The following is a 20,843-nucleotide window of genomic DNA, read 5'->3' as shown; positions in this document are numbered from 1 at the left end:
CCCCAAGGAGGTTCTGGGACATGTGGGCAGGCACACAAACAGCACAGGGGGTGCAAAGTGGGAGCAAGGAGTCCAGGGCTGGGAACAAGAAGGATGATGCTGCGTCTGGAGAGCAGCCAGCGGCTGAGATGTGCACAACAGATGAGACATCGACCAGGTGAGGGGATGCTGGGGCTGTGCAGGGATTCCTGGGCATGGCCACTGGCACTCCAGCTTCCCAATGGAGACTTTGTGAGCTGAGCTGGGAGCTGAGCATGGCTGCTCCTCACAGCAGAGCTTGGATGCAGCACCTGGCACCAGTCCCCTCCTGGCTGCTGTCCCTTGGCTCACAGCTCCTCTAGGTACAAACCCAGCACGAGCCAAGCAGGAGGAGGGTTGGGGCAAGGGGTGGGGAAGGGGTTTGCCATTTCTGTACACCCTCTGCTTTCTTTTCCCTGCAAAATCTCCCCCTCTCACGGGTGAGCGTTTTTAGTTTGTATTTAAAGCAAAGAGCAATCGGGGAGGGCAGGCAGGTGGAGCAGGAGGGGGCACCTGGGGGCACACAGCAGGCCTGGCAGGTTGGCAAAATGGGCAGGAAAACCCAATGTGGAGGGAGCTGGGGGGGAGGGAGGGATGGTGACAGCATTGCTGGCCTCGGGCTGGGATTAACTGGTGGGTGCAGTTAAAGGAATTTGAATCAGCCAAAGACGATGCTGTCAATAAATACAGCTTCATGGCAGCATGCTGAGCACCACAGGAGCATCACAAACCCACTGTGAGCCCACAGCCATCCCTGTCTGTCCCAATGTGTCCCCCCCTCCCTGCTGGGATGCACCGGGCTCTCAGTCTGCTGGGGTTTGTGCTGAGGGTTTGGCAAGGAGGGCGAAGGGTGGTGGGGTTGGTTGTGTCCAATTCCTGCTCATTTCATGTGATGAAATCTAATAAATCAATCGAGCCCGGAATGGCTTTTCTTTACAGTCAAGGAATGCAGCCTGCACCCCATGTTTAGCTGAGCCATGCAAGCTTTGCATGGGTTTATTTTATCCCGCTGGCTGTTCACAGCCAATGTCCTTAATGCTGCCATCCATCTGGGGGTGGGAAGTCTGGATTCAGCCCCGGCTTGCAGCCAGGTTGCTGCAGCGCTGGGTTTTGTGCCTCAGTTTCCCTCTTCGGATGCCCCTTCCAGTGAATGGTGGACAGCTGGCAGCACGCCTTTATAACAGAGAGACGCCTGTGGATTCTGCAAAAAGGCACTCGGAGGCAGCTGAGGACAGCCCTGCTAATTGCAGAGAGCAGAGCACGCTCTTGTTTGCCTATTACGGTCCCAGCACTGACGCGTGGCTCCAGCGCTGGCAGCACCCACAGCCTCAACGTGCCCAAGGTCCCCTTTTGCTGGACACCCCTTCGGTTACACCTCACCCAGCTGCTGGCACCCAGTGCTGCCTTTTTCTTTGCCTTCACCCCCAGCGAAGGGCATTTCGGAGAGGTGAAACAACACCCGAAGGGCCGCGCGATGCGCAGCATCCCATCTCGCGCTGCTCCTTTCCCTCCATCCTTTGTGCAAGGCTGCTCTCCCCACCCCACCCCAAGGGCTGAGACCCCACCATCGCATCCCCCACCCCCTTTTAAAACGATTCTTTTCCTTTTTTTTTTCAGCTGATTCATGAAATCTCGGCGCTGGCAGCGCTGCGTGGCTTTAAGCTGTTTACGCGAGCTCAGGAGGCGACAGCGAGGGGTATTTTTAGCTCGCCGGGTAGCAGAGCAGGATTAAAATGCAGTCAGTGTTACAGACGCTGGGGCTGAATCAGTATTCCTGCACAAACCTCTCCGTGCCAGCATCTTCCATTGAGTGTCTGAAAAAGCCGAGTTTCCATGGAGACCCGGCTCCAGGGCAACCCGATTCCTCGTTAAAAAGCAGCAGGTAGGAGCCGTGCGAGGCACAGCCGCGCTCCAGCTGCGGGAGAAGAGAGCTGGCGCAGCCCCGTCCTCGTATGGGATGCAGAGGGGAGGGCGCCGGGCTGCAGAGCGATGTCAGATGGGGGTCGGGAGCAAATCGTCCCCTCCTGCTCCATGCCATCCATCCCTCTGGGCTGCTGGTTTTTGGGTTGCTGGAGGACGGCTGTTGGTGTGGGGAAACGAAGCGATGCGATGAATTTGGGTTTGCACTGCTGTGATGGTGGGAATTTGCCCCCCCAGCTCCAGCAGTTCGATGAGCAGATCCTATGCTGGGGTCGGTGTCCTCCCCTCAAGGGGCTTCGTCCCTTGGTTGTCTCCAGCCCTGTGTGGGAGCAGAAATGCTCTGTGAGGATGAAGGTGGATGCTTGGGGCTGCACCGCTTCTCCCCTCTGGGTTTACCTGTTGGCCACGTGGAGAAATCAGCCACAGGAGTCTCCCATAGAAAAGAGACCAAACGTCACTGATTTCCTTCTCCTGCTATCTGAAGTAAAAGAAAGCGGTGAATTCTTGCTGGACATTTGCTAAGGTTATCCTGCTTGAGCTCTGTGGTCAGGGCTCAGCTCAGAGGAATGGTGACGGTGCTGGGAAAGGAGCACAGAACTGCCAGTGTGGCACTAGGGAGGGTTTGGTGAGACGCTCAGTGCTGGGCAATGAGGGCATCAGCTGCTCATCCCTGGGCCAGTCGGTGTGCAGCCTCACTGAAGGGGTTTTAATGGGTCAGGGAGATGGGTCATATGGGGAACATCAGGATCTGATTTCTTCTTTTATGTCCCCAGCAGTGGGGTCCTGCCTCAGTCTTGGGTTTTCCAAGCAATCCTCATTTCTGGATCTGCAGAGATCCAAGCTGGAGCTGCAGGGCTTCCTTCTGGTTGCTTTGCCTGTATTGCAATGGGACTTTTCCCTTGTGGCGTGCAGCTTCTGGGCAGGGATGGGATGGAGCATCTCCAGAGGAAGCAGTGCCAGTGCATCTGACAGGGGTCCCTAAGGGCTTCCAGACCCAGAGTGAGGTCCCAGAGCAGGACTTGAGGGCAGGTGGGCTGCATGGAGAGGTGGGATGTGAATGGAGGAGGGATGGAGCACCCATCAATCTCACAGCAAGGCCATGGATCCAAGGCAGCAAACCCCAGATGCCATCAGGTGCCTCCAAGCCAACCTCCTCTGCACTGTGGTTCAACATTTTCATTTCCAAACCATTCCAGAGCAGCCGTGGTGGAACAAATCTGCTCAATTCTCAAAGCGGGGGTTTGTGATTTTCCCATCCTTCACACAAGGGGGAAAAAATAATAATAATAAATAAATAAAAAATGAAAACCTGTCCGCAGGAAAAGCTTCTTTGGTTTCTCAAAGGCTTTTTCAATAGAAGAGAAATGGCTGTTTAACACCCCGTGTCCTCGGAGCAAAATCTGAGTTGAGGACCCGTGTAGAACAAAATGATTTTTGCAGCAGCTTTTCTCAGCCCGATGCATTCACACTTCTGCCCAGCCAGAAGGCTTTCAGTGGAAAGGTTCCTTTTGATCTAGAAACTGTTGTCTTTGGCTTTTCTTAATTGAAAACGGCTTCTATTTTCACTTATAGCTGCTCTGCCATCCCCAGCCTGCATGGAACCACTCGCATCCCCTGCCTTGTTCTCCAGGACTGGGAGCAGCCGCTGTGATGGGCTTTGAGCTCAGGGTGTTGCTGAGGCACAGCTGCAGCATTGAGACAACAGTTGGTTTGTCCTGTTCTGGGTATTAAAAGGGGGAAAAACACCTGTATTTCAACCCAGCTCCTTGACTTTTGGCTATGGTGCCTGTGGGGTGGTGAGGATGCTGCTGGAGGGACTTCAGCACGAGGTTCTCTGCTGAACTGATGATGGCTTTCTTGCAGCCACGGGTCAACACGGCACCCTGTGATGCTGCTGGGGTTGGCACCCACTGGGTGCCAGGGTTGGGTGTCCCTGGGGCTGGGGGGTTGAGCTGAGTGCTTCCCTAACCATGGCCTCTTTGGTGCATACATCTGCAGGAGGCTGCAGGGAACATGTGTGCACGCCTTGCCTCTTATCACCACCTCCTGCCCCGGCTGCTCCATCATTTCCTTGTTGTTTCCTCCCAGGGTGAGCTGCTCTGCATCTTTGCTTTCTGCTCACACAAAACGATGGTTGCAGAACCGTCTGCAGCGAAATAAGAAAATAATAATAATAATAGAACAAAGCAACAACTGCAACAACAACAAAACCCGACGAACTGCAGCACTCCAGGCATCCATTGACACAAATATCATTCGAACACCCCTAAAGTCTCCACCATGCAGAGCTTCTCTTGGTCAGGGGGGGCTTTGCTGCTCTGCTGCCAGCACTGCAGCCATGGGGATGGGTGTATCATATCTCTGGTGGGGAATGCTGCTTGCTTGAGCACTGCAGTGCCCTCAATCTTGCGTTAGGATCCCTCATAGGAAGGAAGGAGAAGCCCAAAGAGCAGACTGTTGTAAGGATGCTCTGGTTGCTGCCTGCTGGGCTAAGCACTGCATACCAGTTTGCAAGCAACTCTGCAAGGCTGTTGCAGCACGCTGCAGGGCCAGGGGAGCATCGTGCCCTGCAAACCTCACTGCGTGCTCCTCACTGCAGCCCCCTGCTCCTCTGCCCTGCACTTCTAGCTGCCATTCGCAGCTCTTTGTTATTTTCTGCTGTTCGTTTTTAAAGACAAAAAAATAAATAGCTGACAGCATCCCGCTGCTCATGGAAGGAAACTATTTAGGGACACAACCAGTGGGTTTTGGAAAACGTACCACAAGAGGAGAGCTGTGCTTCCTTCCAGGCTCTCTCCCTGCGATGCAGCGGCCGCTTTGCTGCCAGCTCAGCCGGGCTCCTCCAATTTCCAAGTGGAATAATTGGGAGTCAGCTGGAGCCGGGGGCTCTTTGTGCTTCCCGAGCCTTTGTCCCTCTTGGAGAAGGACGTCATCCTCCTGGAACTGGTTTGAACACGTCCTCGGAGCTGGCTGATGGGTTTGGCAGGGCTGGGTTTGGGGGAAGAAATGGGTTTTTGAGAGGTTGGGCTGGAAATCGGTGGTCTTTGAGATCACCTCCAACCCAAACCGTTCTGTGATTCCATGAACGCCTCCAGAGCCGAGCTGGGAAGCGATCAGACAGGAGACGAGGAGATGGGCAGCTCTTGGTCGGTGCTGTCCTGCAGGGGGTGGGCAGAGAGGACCCTCCTTGGTGCCCCCCATCCTCTGCTAAAGCCTTCAGGAGATGTGGGCTGAAGGTGGCTGTGGGGCTGTGCTCTGCTTGCTGGCAGTGCTGCCATCCCATGCTGGCAATTCACGGTTTGGAACTTCTAAATTTGGCTCTTTTGGGGTGAATGGTGGGGAAGGAGGAGCGCAGCGCTTCTCTCTCTCTCGCTCCATTGTCGGATCAAAGCCATCCCGGCTTTAAAGGCTTCCCATTCAGCGCGGGGCCAACAGGGAGCAGGATCGTTAAAACGTCCGAGCACCGCCTTTCCGTGCTTTGAAATCACTCGGGATCGCTCCAGCTCTGCACAACCACCCTGAGCAGCTCCTGGGCCCGGCCACGTGTCCCAAAATGCAGCTGTCACCGGGCTGCAGCCTGCAAGCTCACCCCAGTGAGCCTTCTGGGGGCAAAGCAGCTCCCTTCGCTCCTGAGGATGCTTTGTTTATCTCTCCGTGCACAGGAAAGCAGGTCTGCCTTGCCAAGGCAGCAGCACGAGCATCTGCACAACGTCCATGGGCCCAGTTTTGCACCATCTGGCAGGGCCAGGACGCTGCTGAACCACCCTGATGGCAAAGGGGGGCAGCAGCCGAGGGGCAACGGGAGCTGCTCAGGGAAGAACCCGCACTGAGGACGCTGCTCCGGGCAGATCGATGCTAATCCCATTGTGTGCACTGCAGAGCTGGCAGCAGAGCAGGAGGGCAGCAGGGACAGCCCATTCCCAGCCCTGATTGTGCCACTGGTGAGCTCAGGATGCAGCATTTCACCCCCAGGCTCAGCTTCTCCATCCCAAATCCTCCGTTCTGTGCCACCTCCAGAAGGCAGCTCCGCTTTCCCTCCTGATTATTATTATTTTTTTGTGGCTAGGAGAGACCATTGTGTTCGACCACTCTGACTTCCTGCATTAGGCAGGCCGTGAAGCTCCACGTGGCACTGAGCCTCATCATTAGCATTTATTACTGCGGAGGGAACGAGCACAGAAAGCACAGCTCCACGGGTGGGGAGCTTTTTAAAGCAATCACCTACGGCCACACAACCTGTTATGAAAACTCTCTGCATAACCGAGCTGGATTTGTTACGTGACATGTGGGTAATTAGAGGGAAATCAACGTCTCTTGATGAGATGAGAGCCCACTGTGTTTGTTCTGGAAATGAGGGGTGTCAGTGGTGTTGTTGGGGGTGTTTCCCCCCCCTGGGGGCTGTGCAGCAGAGGATGAGGGTGGTAGCAATGCTGCCTGATTCCCAGGTAGGGAGCAGCAGTGCTACCACTGGCTGCTCAGTGGTAGATTTGCCCAATCATCCTCCATGCTCAGTGCTTTGATTCCAGTTTTTCTCCCCCTGCATCCCAACCCCACTGAGGTCCAAGCCCAGGTAGGAGCTCTCTGGATACAAAGCAGCTGTCTGGTTTGGGAGGAAGAGGGATAGAAGACCCCAAATTGTTGAGGACACAGTGAAGCTTTGGGCAGCTCGGAGTGGGGTTTAAGAGGTGATCAATGGGTGTGCAATGAGACAAACCTGGGGAGCAGAGCAGGAGGGAGGGATTGAGCTTGGTGCAACGTAGGAGCTGCAGTCCATCTCCTCCCCATCCCTCCCTCCCCTCAAACAAGCACCTGGCTTAGCCTTAACTCTGCCCACCTCTCCTTCTCCCTCCCCATCACTGCAGGACGGCTCCTGTCCCTATTCACCCTGCTGCACCCAAAGCCACCTGCTGACCCAGGTAAGACCTCCAGAACTTCTGCAAGCCAAACTGAGCTGCTAAAAGGTCTGGGTGAGGTTGGCATCTGGGTTCTCTTTCTCCCTTCTGCACAATGAGGGAGGATGAGAGAACTCAAGGAGCCAGCAGGGCAGGGTCCAGCCCTAATGCTGTGCCCCAGGTGGCGGCATGGGGAGAAGGAGAGAAGGAGGGAAGAGACAAGAGGCTGGACTCATCGAGGCATTCACAGCCTGGCTTCCCTCCTCTCTGATTTTGTTTAAATTAAGCCATCTGCCCACATTAAATGGTAAATTATCTCAGCTGCTGCCTGTCTCCCTGTGGGGAAAGCAGCTAGAGGAGGGAGGAAAGGGGGGCAAAGGCTGCAGAGCTGCCTCTGGCTGGGACCTACGATGCTCTCATAGAGGCGCTGCCTCTGATGTATGCCAGAAGTCAGACCCAGGTAAACCAGATTCGCTCCTTTGTCCTTGGCACAGGGCTGAGGGCTGTCCCTGATCCACCTGATGATGAGCAGCGAGTCACAGCGAGAGTCAGCTCGTGTCCTTGGGCGTCCTCTGGGCACAGCACTCAGTGAAGCAGGGAGATGGGAGCCCATATGAATCTTCAGCTCAGAGCAATGAAGGAATCCAGTGTACCGGGACGGCAGCACCAGAGCTGCCATGAGGAATGGGCAAGGCAGGACCTGGGTTAGGTCAAGGGAGGCTTGTGCCTCATTTATTTCTTTTTTTTTAATTATTATTATTATTTTGCAAGTGGCATCAGCAAAAGGATGGCTTGTCATCATGTTAACTGAGCAAGAGCCTTCTGGTCCTCTCTGAGCACTGGGGGGCTCTCTGGTGGATGTCTGTCCCCAGGGGAGCCCCATGCCCTGTGCAGGGTCAGACCTGGGGTGCCTCTTCTCACTTGGTATAACATCAGGTGAAGCTGTAGGGTCGCCTCTGCTCCCATCCCCAGATGCATTTCGGGGCACCTCACCTCAGTCTCTGGGCTGTGACGTGTGGGTGCTGATGGGCTCCCAGGAGGAGGCTCCTGAATCCATCCCACACTGAAATAGGGATGCAGCAGACAGTGGAGCATCCCCAGGGCAGGGCGAGAAACGAGGCTTTGAAATCTTGGGATTAAAAGCAAGCTGTGCATTTTCCCCTGTCCACACCTCCTCTCTCCCACCTTCCAGCCATTATTTGTGAGTTATTTTCCAATCAGCAGGCTAATATTCACAGCAGCTTGAGTCTGAGGTGTGAGAAACAATGGCAGTGCCAAAGCTCTGAATGTGCAGCAGGCACCCAGGGTGGGATGGGTGGAATGCAGCAAGAGTGTCAGCAGCAGTTGTTGCATCTCCTTGGAGTGATGGTGACCTGATTGCTGGCAGCCTTTAGCCTGGGCTCATTAAACACCAGCAACTTGGGTCTCATAAAGCTTTCTGGAGAGATCCGGAGGAAAATCTCAGCTCTGAGCATCCTTGGGCTGTGAGATGTGTGCTCTTGTGTCCCTGCTTCTCTATCTGCCCTGTTGGATGGTTTGGAGGAGGCTGAATGGGAAACGCAGGCTGGATCCCAGTGGTGGAATGCAGGGGTCAGGATGGGGCTGTTCTGCTGGGGTGATGCAGATGGGGGTTAAATCCTGCTCTGGGCTGGGGGGGCTCTGGTGCGGTGTGCCTGCCATCATAAAGGCCAGCAGCGCTCAAGCAGGGGGGAAGTGCTGGATAAAAGGTAATGGTGGGTTGCAGGTTGGGGAATTCAGGTAGGAAGAGGTAGAAAACCACAGAGAGAGAACAGAGGAGAGGCAAAGAGATTTTCCCCCCTTTTTTCCTGCTGGAAGACAGCGGGAGATGCTTCGCTTTTCCAGCAAAGCCACCAAAAGGATCCAGGCAAAAACCAAAGTGCCCAAAACAAAGCAGTTGGAGGCGAGGGGAGGGAGAAAGGGATGGGATGGATGGAGCTCAGAGCCCAGCAGTTAATGGCCTGTGAGCAGGAAGGATGGCGAGGGTGGGGGGCAGAGCCTGAAGGGCAAATCCAACTGCAGGAAGGATGAATGAGGGCACCCAGGATGAGCACTGCAGCTTCCCAAGGGCACAGCAGGAGGATGGGGCTGTGATGAAAGGGTTAAACAAACAAAGCGCTCTCTCCTCATTTTCCAGCAAACATTTGGGCTTTCTGCTCCTTTGTGTGCCTCTCCTGGCAGTGTTTAGGTGCAATAAACCCACATGTGTGTGTGTGTGCAGTCAGTGCCCTTCCCTGAGGGCTGCCGGGGGAAATAACCTCCTCCATCTGCAGGGCCTCTGAGCCGCGGGATGGGTGATTATCCACAGGTGTCAGGCGGGGAAACTGAGATGCAAAGCAGTGGGATGGATTGGAGCAAGGTGGGAGGAGAGCCGGCAGCGGGGCTGCAGTGTTTGCTTTGAGGGTCGCCTCGAACCATGAAGATCAGGGCAGAGTCTGTGCTGAACTGTGCTGAAGTCTCCCCTGGAGCTGCTTTCAGCCCGGGTTCTCTGTGCTCTCCATCAGCTCTGCTCTTTTTTTGGATGGCTTTTTTTTTTTCTCTGCACCCAGCCGGGCATCCGTCTGCAGACAGGAGAGATGAAAATGAGCTGTCATCTTCTGCGGAGGAGAAGTTCATGGAGAGAGATGGAGGAAAAGCGAAGGGAAATTAAGCAGAAATAGCTTCGGGGTCATTTAAAAATATCCCCACGGCTCCCTGAAATATAGACTGAGCAAGAATTCATAGTCCATGGCTGAGGGAGCTCCAGGCACCGAATGTACAGAACGGTCCTTGATGAAGACCCATGGGATGGGCTGGAAGGGAGAGGTTGTGGGGATGGAGGGGGCAGGCGAGGGCTGCAGGCAGCTCCCAGCCCCCCCCTCCCCATGCCCACCCATGTGATGATGCACTGGGGGATGAAACTGCCATGGGGTGATGTTTAGGGGGTGCCAAGCACTGCGATAGCAGCAGCGTGGTGCTCCTTGCATCGTCCAGCCTGTTGGTTTTGAGATCCTCCTTTCCATCTTGCTGTGCTTCAGGAGTAAGGAGCCCCCCCTTGTTTCTAACAGCATCCTGGACTGAAGGAAGGCTAAAAAGACAGGTCTGGATCAGCCAAAGCCCATGAATTATTCACTGCTTCTCCGAGTTGCAGAGGATCCCATTACAAGGTGCAGAAGGGTCTCCTTCAGCAGCACAGCCTCACCCAGAGCTGTCAGCTCAGAAACCCAAGAGCCGGAGGGATCTCAGCTCGCACCTTCCTTCCCCAGGGCCAGCGCTGCTCCCATAGCGAAGGCAGGCAGGCTTTGACTTTGGGGCTCTGCCTGAAGGTTGGTGGGTGTCTCCTTACAGACCCGATTATTGATTGCCTCCTGCCTGAATTCCCACCCTGTCCAGATTGTAACTGCTGCCCTCGAGATGACGGATGGAGCTGCCAGCCTCTGATTTATTTTAATTGCCATCTTCCCTTCCCGCTGGCGATGGAGAGGCACCGTGCTGGGGTGCTTGAGCTGGAGGCTCTGGGGGCATCTGGGTGTTATTATTATTTTGAGGTTGTCTGGGTTGGAGCATCCTCTTTTCCTGTCTGTCTGGTAAAGGAAAAAGTCCCTCTGAAAATACACGGTCTGGGCACATGGGGGCCATCTCCTCGGTCCCCATGTGAGGGTGCTGAGCTCTGCAAGCTGCTGATCAGCTCATCCCTTTGTGGCTGCTTGTGCAAAAGGCTGAGAAGCACCGTTTGCTGCAGGCTGCACCCTTGCTTCCCTCCCCACCAGGACAGTGGGGAAAGGGCCTGAGATTGTGCTGGGAGCTGGGCTGGCTTCGCACAGCATCTCTTAGCGTTGCCTCTCCCTCTCACAGCAAGCAGCACTCATCCTGCAAGCACGTCATGCTTGGCAGTGACCACAGCTTGCAGCAGAGATGGAGGCCTCCCCTGTATGTCCCCTCTGTCCCTATCCAAGGAGAGTTCTCTGCCCAGGATCCCTTGCTGGGGCTGAGCCCTATATCAGACATTTGGGGGGGCTATGTGAGGTTCCCTTGTCCGGAGCTGCCACCTGTTTGCAGGTCATGCAAGGCTGCTGCAGAGCTCACTCATCACATCATGGCGCAGCAGCGTGTCGCCGTGCAGTGACATGGCAAAGCGTGGAGCAGAAATTCCAGTGCTTAAAGGCACCGGGCTGAAACTCGTCTGCTGAGCGTGAGGACTTCTCCATCCTTCCGCAACGGGTACCCAAAATCTTCTGCCTCCATCCCAGTAGATATCACTGGATGGGGATGGGGAATGGCAGGAGGGATCCCTGATGGATCCTGGGCTGCAGTGCAGGATGTGGCCCTGCTCTGTGCTCCTCACGCTGCCTTAATTCTTTCCCCTCTTTGGGGCTTATTCTCCCCTTTCTATTCATCTCCGAATGCTAGGTGGAAAGTGAACAATTACTGCTCTAACGGCTCCGCGAATTCCTTTGTGACTTATCAAAGCCGAGAGGTATGGGCAGAGGAGGAAGGGCGATGAAACGAAGAGAGAAGCGAGAGGGAGCGATCTGCCCAGGGCTGGGATGGGGTACAGCGGAGTCGGATCCAGGTCCGGCAATTCCTGGGCTGTCGCTGCCCTCTGCCGGCTGCGGGGGCCGGGGAGCAGCGGGGTGCCGGGATGCTCACAGAGGATGCTGCCAGGTCCTTGCTGCTGTGCAGTTCGTGGGATTGGTGCTGAGCTGGGCTGGATGTTGGAGGAATGGAGGTTGGCTTCGGCTGTGCAATTAGCTGATTGACTTCAGAGCGTGGGGAGGAGAGCAAAGGGAGGAAAGGCGGGCGGTGGGGCGAGCTGTTCTCACTGAGCACGTTCAGGTGTGGAAGCACAGAGCCGACCTCAGACTCTGCTATTTGGGCTTCAGGATGCAGCCTGCTCCTCCTGGCTTTCCTCGAGGTGCCGTGAGCTGTCTCGTGGTTTGCTGCCAAGCCTCACCAGGAGCCCATGGGGTGGATGTTCTCCAGCTATTCCTTCTGCTGGCCAAGGCAGACATCAAGTGTCACATGAATTGCAGTGAGAGTGTGGGGGAAGCTGAGGTCGGAGTGCACGCCTGCTTACTCTTGCACTGCAGAGAGGCTCCCAGGAGGGCTCTTGTGGCTTTGCCTAAGTGAAGCTAACACATTTCGACATCTCTAATGGCCAGCTGGGATGCGAGTGGATCTCCAGGAAGAATGGAGGCTCGTCTGGATGCAAACCTGCCAACGGGCCAACGCCTCCCCAGCGGAGATGCTCAGAAGCCATCAATGCAGGGGGCTCAGCACCCCTTTGCCTCTCCTCCTCTGAGACCATTTCTGCCCTGGCTTTGAGGAGAAGATGCTCAGTTAAAGCCTAGAGAAGGGTTTCTGCAGAAAACAGCACGTTTCACTGCTCATGCAGCACCCAAGAGTCCCCCAGGATGAGTGTGGCTCTGCAGAGGGACCCGGAGGGCCGACTCCCACTGACTCCAAATGTAATTAGACATCTACATCTAGGCCAGGGGCTCAAGGGCCATCTGGCACTTTAATTATTCATGCACGTAAGTAAACACAGACAGAGCGCTCGTTATCTAGCTTGGGCCTGGGGAGCCATTCCTGCTTATGCAGAATCATTTCTCATGGTCTGACACAGCATGCGCTTCTCCAGGGCTTACTTTGGGTGCTGCATTATCTTTCCCTACCCCCAAACTCCCCCCTTCCAAAGGTACCAGTGCCGCCAAACCACCCATTACACAAATCCACATCTGCCGTTGGCTGATGAAGGGGTGGATAAACTTCAGAGGAGAAGTCCCTGCTTGGAAGGAGCGGATCTGGAGGAGGGAAATGAGCTGAAGTGCCTGCCAGGAGAGCCGTCCCTCTGGCGATGCGGCCCAGTGCTCCCCCAAGGTGTCTTTTAAGCTGTGACTCATCAGCTGTGGAATTTTAATTTCTGGGTTTCGCTCCCAACCTGAGGACCTTGGCAGTTAGAAATCTCCAGCATTCGAAGCCTTTCCTCTCGAGGCCGTGGAGCTGTGCCACGTCCGACCAGATGAGGCCTCCAAGGCAAAGCTGCAATGTGGCAATAGAGGATTTCCCCCCCACGTTTCGATCTCACCTGGCCAAGGAGCTCAGCCATGGGACATCCATGGAGGGCTGATGAAGGCGGTTAGGGTTATCTGTTCTAAACCAAAATGTTGGGGTTTTGTTTTCAACTCTGGAATGTTCTGCTCCCCAAAGCACGCTGTGGGTTGGATCTCCTTCCTGAAGCTCGGGGTGCAGAATCCTTCCTAGCAGCACAGGTCCTGGAAGGGAGGCATACAATGCTGACAGGGCAGTGATTTTCCTCTGGGGGAAAGAAGAGGCCAGGCTCTCTCCTCCTGTCGTGTCTCCCCAGGAGAGCAGCGATAGGAGCTCATTTTCCGAAGCCCAGCTTATTTCAAGCAATTCCCATCGCTCCTAGCCCTATATTTAGACACCAGCTATTTACCCACAGCTCAAACCCACTCGGTTTTGCGAGGCTCGCTGAACCGCGCCTGTCAGATGGAGGAGATGCGACAGGGCGACACAAACCCTAACGGGCTGCTATTAAAAACCCCGACTCACTTCTCCGTTGGACGCAAACGTCCCGGGGGAGTGATCCCGTTACTGGCCACCTCCCCGAGGAGACCAATCAAGAACAGAGCGCTCCTGACTGACGACCGCGTTAGCCAATCCGCGTGCTCCAGACCGCATCCAATCAGATGCCTGGGGAGATTTTCTCTTCCAATGGTAAACGAAGAGCGGAGCGTGAGCAGCTGCCCGCGCTTCTTCAAGAGTGGCGTTGGCTTCAGCCAGTCAGAGCTGGGCAGGTCGGGTTAGCAGTGGCCAATGGAGAAAAGGGGCGGGTAAAGTGCTGCTCGCGAGAATTTGAGAGGGACGACGGGAACCTGCGGACCAATGGAGAGCGGTGGGGCGGCAGGGCCGCGACAACTGGCAGGTGAGAAAGCCAATCGGAAGGAGGAGAGGATTTGGCCCAATAACCAATGAGTAAAGGAGGTCCCTCGCCGCCGAGCCGCTCCTAGTGACAGGAGAGCGCGACCAATCAGAAGGCCGCGCCCTTTCTAACTATCCAATGAGATAGCGGGGCGGGGCGGACGGGGGGCGGCTCTTCCCGGCGCGCGAGGCCGGCCCGTAGACGGACATCTCCCTGAGTCAATGGGAACGAGCATCGAGAGGGCGGCCGGGCGGGCCTTCCGCCCGGCGGGAGAGAGGGGGTGGGGGCGAGGCGCCAAACGGCCAATGGGCGCCGAGGGGGCGGGGCCGGCGGCCGCCGCGGCTTCCAAGATGGCGGCGGATGCGTGAGCGCGGCGGTCAGTCCGTCGGTGAGGCCGCCGGGGCGCAGGGCCGGGCGGGAGGCGGCCCCGCCGGCCGCCGCCATGAAAGGCAAGGAGCGCTCCCCGGCCAAAGCCAAGCGGTCGCGGGGCGGAGGGGGCGGCGAGGACTCGGCCTCCTCCTCCTCCTCTGCGCGCGGCGAGCGGAGCAGCAAGAAGCCGAGCGGTTCCGGCGGCGGTTCCAACGGCGGCAAAGCGGCGGCGGCGGCGGCTTCCAACGACAGCAACAGCGGCAGCGGCCGGCGCGGCCCGCACACGGACAAGGCCGCCCGCGCCGGCAGCCGGGAGTACGAGAGCGGGGCGGCGGCGGCGGCGGGCGGCGGGGGCGGGCGGCACGGTTACGGCGGTAAAAGCGCGGAGCCGTCGCGGAGCGGCAGCGGCCGCGGAGCTGAGTCCAGAGCGGCGGTTGCAGCCCAGTCGTCCTCCTCGTCCGAGACGGGCGGCGGCGGGGAGTACAAGACGCTGAAGATCAGCGAGCTGGGCTCGGCTTTGAGCGACGAGGCGGTGGAGGACGGGCTGTTCCACGAATTCAAACGTTTCGGCGACGTGAGCGTTAAAATCAGCCGCCTCCCGCCCGGCACCGGCGCTGCTGATGAACGCGTGGCTTTTGTCAACTTCCGCCGGCCCGAGGATGCCCGAGCTGCCAAACACGCCCGCGGCCGCCTTGTGCTGTACGACCGCCCGCTGAAAATCGAGGCCGTCTACGTTGGGAGCAGCGGTGGGAGCAGCCGGAGGCGGAGCAGCCGTTCGCCGGCACTGCTGGATAAGGAATCTCCCTACGGAACGACCGCTGTGGGGCTGGCGGCGGCAGCGGCGGCTGTACGGCATCCTGCAGCTGGGGCGACGCAGCGGGCTTTGTCCCCCGCCGGCAGCGGTGGGGCTTTGGGTTATCGGGACTACAGGCTGCAGCAGCTCGCTTTGGGCCGCCTGCCGCCTCCGCCCCCTCTGCCCAGGGAGTTGGAGAGGGAGAGGGACTATGGGGGTTTTTATGAAGCGCGAGTGCGGCCGGCCTATGGGCTGGAACGGGTGGCCAGTGTGGCGGCTGCTGGGGGATTCCGTGGAGGAGGAGGCGGTGCTGGAGCTGCTGGCGAGGAGGAGATCAGCCCTGAGGATGACCAGAGGGCCAACCGCACGTTGTTCCTGGGCAACCTGGACATCACCGTGAGCGAGACAGATTTACGCCGAGCTTTTGACCGTTTTGGGGTCATTACTGAGGTGGACATCAAAAGGCCGGGGCGCGGGCAGACCAGCACTTATGGTTTTCTTAAATTTGAAAATCTGGACATGGCGCACCGGGCCAAGCTGGCCATGTCAGGAAAGGTGCTCTTGCGCAACCCTATCAAGATCGGGTATGGTAAAGCCACTCCAACTACCAGGCTCTGGGTGGGTGGTCTCGGGCCCTGGGTGCCCCTTGCCGCCTTGGCCAGGGAATTTGATCGTTTTGGCACCATTCGTACCATTGATTACCGCAAAGGTGATTCGTGGGCCTACATCCAATACGAGAGCCTGGACGCGGCGCAGGCGGCCTGCACCCACATGCGTGGCTTTCCCTTGGGTGGGCCGGACCGCCGCCTCCGCGTAGACTTTGCGGATACCGAGCATCGGTACCAGCAGCCCTACCTGCAGCCCCTGCCTTTGCCACCTCCTGCTCATTACGAGCTCGTGGCAGAGGCGGCTGCTTTTGGGGCTCACCGGGGAGCCCCTCCCGATCCGCTTCGGGGGGCCCGGGACAGGACGCCACCGTTACTCTATAGAGACCGTGACAGAGACCTTTATCCCGAGACAGAGTGGGTGCCACCCCCACCCCCTGTACGGGACAGGAGTAACCGAGCAGCTGCCTACGACCCACTGGAAAGCCTAGAACGCCGTCGGGATGGTTGGTCCTTGGAGCGGGACCGAGGGGAGCGGGAGTTGGGCAGTAGTAGGGATCAGCCTAGGAAAAGGAGGCTGGCCGAGGACGGAGGCCGGCACTTGGACCGCTCTCCGGACAGCGAGCGCTCCTCTTCCTCTCGGAAGCGGCACTGCTTGACCACGACCACACCGCCAGACCGCAGCCCCGAGCTCGTCGGAGGGAGGGAGCGTTACAGCAGCGACCCGGAGCGTTCGTCATCCCGTTTGCTCCTCTTGGAGCGGCCCTCTCCCATCCGGGAGTCGCGGAGGGGCAGCTTGGAGAGGGGTCAGAATGAAAAGCGTGACCGAAAGAATTCCGCTGAAAGGGAGCGGAAGCATCGCACTTCTGCAGCAGCTGCTGCACAGGAGTGCAAAAGCCCGGCCAAAAAGGATGAACGTGCTGCAGAGGGAGGCGGTGGAGGCTCTCGCCTCAAACCTCCGCCTCAGAAACAGCAGCAGGACGGAGCGTCGCAGGCTGGGGGAGCCCCCAAGCTGTGCTTGGCGTGGCAGGGGATGCTTCTGCTGAAGAACAGCAATTTCCCGTCCAATATGCATCTGCTTCAGGGGGACCTCGGAGTTGCCAGCAGTCTCCTTGTGGAGGGAGCGACTGGTGGGAAAGTAGCTCAGCTCAAGATCACCCAACGTCTTCGTCTGGACCAGCCCAAGCTGGACGAGGTGAACCGGCGCATCAAGGTGGCTGGTCCCAATGGCTATGCCATCCTTTTGGCCGTGCCTGGCACATCAGACAACCGCTCCGCAGCCGGGGCTGGCGAGGCCACCACCTCCACCCAGAGGCCGCTCAGGAATCTGGTCTCTTACCTAAAGCAAAAGCAGGCTGCTGGGGTGATCAGCCTCCCTGTGGGGGGCAACAAAGACAAGGAGAACAGCGGGGTCCTGCACGCCTTTCCGCCCTGCGACTTCTCCCAGCAGTTCCTGGACTCCACGGCCAAGGCTCTGGCCAAATCAGAGGACGACTATCTGGTCATGATCATCGTCCGTGGGGCATCCTAAGGCCCTCGTGTGCTCTGTACCCAACCCTGCCTACTCCTCCACACAGCCCCTCCAGCGTGTGCCAGGTGCTATGGGATACAGCCTTAGCCAGCCCCGTCGTTCTTTTAAATTAGATCTTTGTAGGTGATTTTCCTTGCCCGTTTTTTTTGTTGTTGTTTCGTTGGTTTTTTTTTTGTTGGTTTTTTTTTTTCTTTTTTTTCCTTTTTTCTGTTACTGCATTTTTCTATAAAAGTTAGAAGCCAGAAAAGGTTGGTTAGCCATTAGCGTGAGTAGGATGTTTGGAGAATCCCTTATCCGTGGGGATAGCAGGGAGGCTCGGCCTGCTTCGGTTTATGAGGAAAAAAAGAAACAAAAAACCCCACAGCAAAAGACTGGGGAAGGGGGTGGGGTGGGATGGGGGGGGGGGGAGGGAAAAACAAACTCCCATCTTCCTCGTTTCGATTCGTGTCCTTTTCTCATTTCATGTATTTTTAAAGCAAGTCGGACAGCTCATCCTCTATTATAGAGTTCCGAACCGAAAAAGACCAGATTTAAAGCACTCAGTAGTTTGAATGGAAAAAAAAAACCACAACCCCACATCCCTGCTAAATGCAGCCTGGTGTCAGCTGTTGTTTTGAGTCGTGGTTGTGCTGTGATGGCCTCAGGCCCACATCGTCCCCTTCCTCAGGAGCCTGAAGGGTTTCCCTTTGAGTCCTATGGCTCGAGGTCGATGTCCTTCAGGTGAGCAGCACCTGCTCTTGGGTTCACTGCAGAACATGAGTTTCCTCTATTGGGTGTTTGATTCATCCGGCCCCCACAGAATGCGTGCACTGAAAAGTATGCTTTGTTTGGGTTGGTGTTCTGAAAGCAACAAAAGCAAAACAACAGATGTATTTCTCCTCTTGCTCTCAGTTCTGTTGTATCCCATATATGCACTTTGGGTTTGTAGCAGTGACAATGTTTGGTAAATAGCTGAGGACTTTGTTACAAACCATGAATGTCTTGTGCTTACTCTGGTATGCAAGAAAACAAGGAGGTGCTTTAAGAATATATTGTGGTTTTTTGTTTTTACTGCCTTTCTCAAAGAGTTGCAGGTACAGTGGGGTCTGCTTCCACAGTGCAAACTCTGAGCAAGTGTGCTTCTCTCCAGAGATGCTTTTAATTCTGTGATAATTTAATTACCTAAAAGTTCTCGTTATCCTTTTACCTCTTTGTTAATAGCAAGGAACTGCTGTCTGCTAGGAGCTTTTCAGGTACAGTACAGTGGGCATTACATGAGGTTTATCATTCTGTAGGCATAAAGCGTTCTTAGCATCTTGGAGAAGCGCTCCAGGGTGCTGAGGTGGGAGGAAACAGTTTGCCTTGATTTTTCCAAAGAACTTTGCTCGTTTTCTCATTGGTTTTCCCCTCACTGGGCACTTTCCTCCAGCTGCCACACTTTGCTAATGCAGCACTGATGAGGGGGGAAAAGGCATCCGAACCCCCGTTGTTTCAGTTAACAGCTGGAGGGATGTTGTCTCTGGCTTCTGAGCTGAAGGGTGACTCTGACTGTATTGATACACGGGCCCTGAAATGTAATCTTGCACTTAAACCCAGAATGTAGTCTTGCACTTAGCCCCATTTTCAGAGACGGGCAATGTAAACGCAGCACTGCTCCTCTCGGTTGCCCTCCAATGATTGGTGCAGGTTGGTCTCCCCATCGACTTCCACCACACACACACACAAAAAAGCCCCGTTCCAAGAGTGGGGATGGGTTGCCAGTTGTACCTGTGAAGGAGGAGATGTGTTGAATGTATTGTATGGACACGGCAGCTGTGTGGTGCACTGGGGATTCGCTGTCGCAGAGGTGCGTTTCTGTAGGACCTCTTGATGGAGCAGCTTTCATTGGGGTTGGGTTTCCCATTGGTGGCCTGAAGGAGCAGTGCTGCGTCCCGAGCATCGCTGGCAGCTGAGAACTTGAATGTGGCAGCGTAACTTGAAAGCAAATTTTGGTTTTAGAGCCACTTTTCTTTCTAAAAGCCTCATTTAATGCTCTTAAGTGTTTGAGGGCGAAATCCGGGCTTCCTGGGTTCCTGTCCTTCAATGTGAATGTAACAGATGGCAGAAATCAGCCGTTCGTCTTACTATTAACAAGGAGAACTCCTCAGAATGGCACCAACAGTGCAGATAACGACGTGTTAGGAGATGATCTGGTGTGTTCACCACTTCCTGCACTGAATGTCTGTTTGAATTCTCGCAGGTGTCTGTTGTGTGTCGGCCTGCAATCAGCGCCGCTGCTGACTTGCTTTCAGTGCTCCTTGCATTTGGGCTGAGTTTTCCCCTGAATCCGAAGCGGGGAGCAGAGTTTGAAGGGAAAGAAACTTGAACTGCTGGCAATTCCAATCTGCCCAAAGCCCCAGAGAAGCACTGATGTTACTGACGTCCAACGCTGACGCTTGCTGAGCACGCTGCTTGTTCATGCTGACACCCAACGGATGGCTGCGGTCGTTTTAAAGCCTGTAAAACTTGGGGTCAACACAGCTTGTCCACGCATCAGAGCAAACTGTGGGTGAGCAGCTGGGGCAGCGTGGGCTGCCTTTCTCCTTGTTCAATAGCAGTGGTTGTGCTTTTATGGGTCGAAGCCGCGCTGCGCCGGAGGGCAGCAGGGAGCGTGGCAGGCTGTGTTTGACTCCAGGTTTTCTGCTTTCTTGTGGGACGGAGTACCTGCTTCTTTAAATCTGGTTTCTTTGTGGTTGCTGCTCTGTTTTGTAAGCAAGGATTTTTAACACCCTTTGAGGGTAATTAACGTCAATTCATTGACTGGCAACATTTGTTTTGCCGGCTCTTAGTCGCGTGCTGCCATTGAGTCTGGCACGGCGTTGGCTGTGCTTTCCCTTGGGCCCCAAAGTGTGCACCATTGGAGTAACTGTCCTCTGAAAGTCATCTTGGCCAGGGCTGACCGCGTGTACAGGTCCGTATGTGACACCACTTCTGTCTAGAGCAGAACAGATGTAGCAGACTTCAGCTCTCTAATCATATTTGGCATTATGTTGCTCAGGCAGGAGCTCAGTATTCCTTCTGACGTCGCGCGCAGCCAGCGTTCCTTGTTGAATTACTGTGGAGAAAGGATGTCCTTTTTCCTGAATCATTTTGTATAGCTGTGCTTTTATGCTTTGGGGAAAGAACCTCAAATGACTTCAGACTTTTGTTTAAGATTTTAGTAGGGTTGTGTTTTTTTTTGTTGTTGTTGTTTTTAATTGGAAACTTTACGCAACTTCCTTGGCTGCTGGCCAGTGGCTTTGTTTGCTCCAGCCTGGTGCTCGGTCTGCTGCTGCCTGTTACCATCAGCTCTGCGGGTGGAGGCTTCTGGGTTACAAGTCCCAGAGGGATCCTTTAAAGCATTGCAGAGGGAGAAGGGATTTTTATGTGCCGGGCAAACCTTGACCTTCTCCGTTGAAGTGTATGGATGTTGAAGGAATGATTTGGTGACCCTACGGAGGAGAGCTTGGGGTGTCTCGCATCGTTGCAGAGCCATCGAGCTGATGGTAACCGAGGTGAAAGGCCTTAAGTATTAACGTGGAGGAGGAGTGAATGAAAATTGTGAAGACAGGTTCAAAAACTCTGAGGACTCAGGGAAAATGGCTTGGAAATACTCAGTTCCGGGCTTTATGTAAACAGTGGTGAGGGCAGTGCTCCTGTGGAGCCTCTTGCACGCCTGTTGAACAGAAACAAGAGTGGAGAAAATTGCTGCCATGCATAATACAGAGTTTTTGGGGTTCTTTCCCCCTTGTCTGCCCATTTTCTATGGACTTTC

At 55.6% G+C, this 20,843-nt stretch overlaps 1 protein-coding gene and 1 long non-coding RNA gene across 2 annotated transcripts; both read left to right on the top strand.

Annotated features, from left to right (window-relative positions):
* Positions 1-1,654: 1,654 nt before the first annotated feature.
* LOC122186988 lies at positions 1,655-3,689 on the top strand. Its single transcript, XR_006181220.1, has 2 exons — positions 1,655-1,900; positions 3,511-3,689. It is a non-coding gene; the product is annotated as an uncharacterized LOC122186988 (long non-coding RNA).
* A 10,526-nt stretch (positions 3,690-14,215) lies between these two features.
* Positions 14,216-17,447, top strand: RBM15 (RNA binding motif protein 15). The gene has a single exon (XM_042884061.1). The coding sequence runs from the start codon at positions 14,216-14,218 to the stop codon at positions 17,069-17,071; it is 2,856 nt and encodes a 951-aa protein (XP_042739995.1). The 3' UTR covers positions 17,072-17,447.
* The last annotated feature ends 3,396 nt before the right edge of the window (positions 17,448-20,843 follow it).

The sequence above is a fragment of the Lagopus leucura genome, unplaced genomic scaffold (genome assembly GCF_019238085.1).
Source record: "Lagopus leucura isolate 7727_CA_CO unplaced genomic scaffold, USGS_WTPT01 Super-Scaffold_100043, whole genome shotgun sequence".
Lineage (NCBI taxonomy): Eukaryota > Metazoa > Chordata > Aves > Galliformes > Phasianidae > Lagopus > Lagopus leucura.
The sequence above is the reverse complement of the archived record's forward strand: the minus strand, read 5'-3'. Positions and strand labels throughout refer to the sequence as shown.

Excerpts from the sequence above, each read along its gene's own strand:
- RBM15 (XM_042884061.1), top strand. The coding sequence starts at position 14,216 with ATGAAAGGCAAGGAGCGCTCCCCGGCCAAAGCCAAGCGGTCGCGGGGC.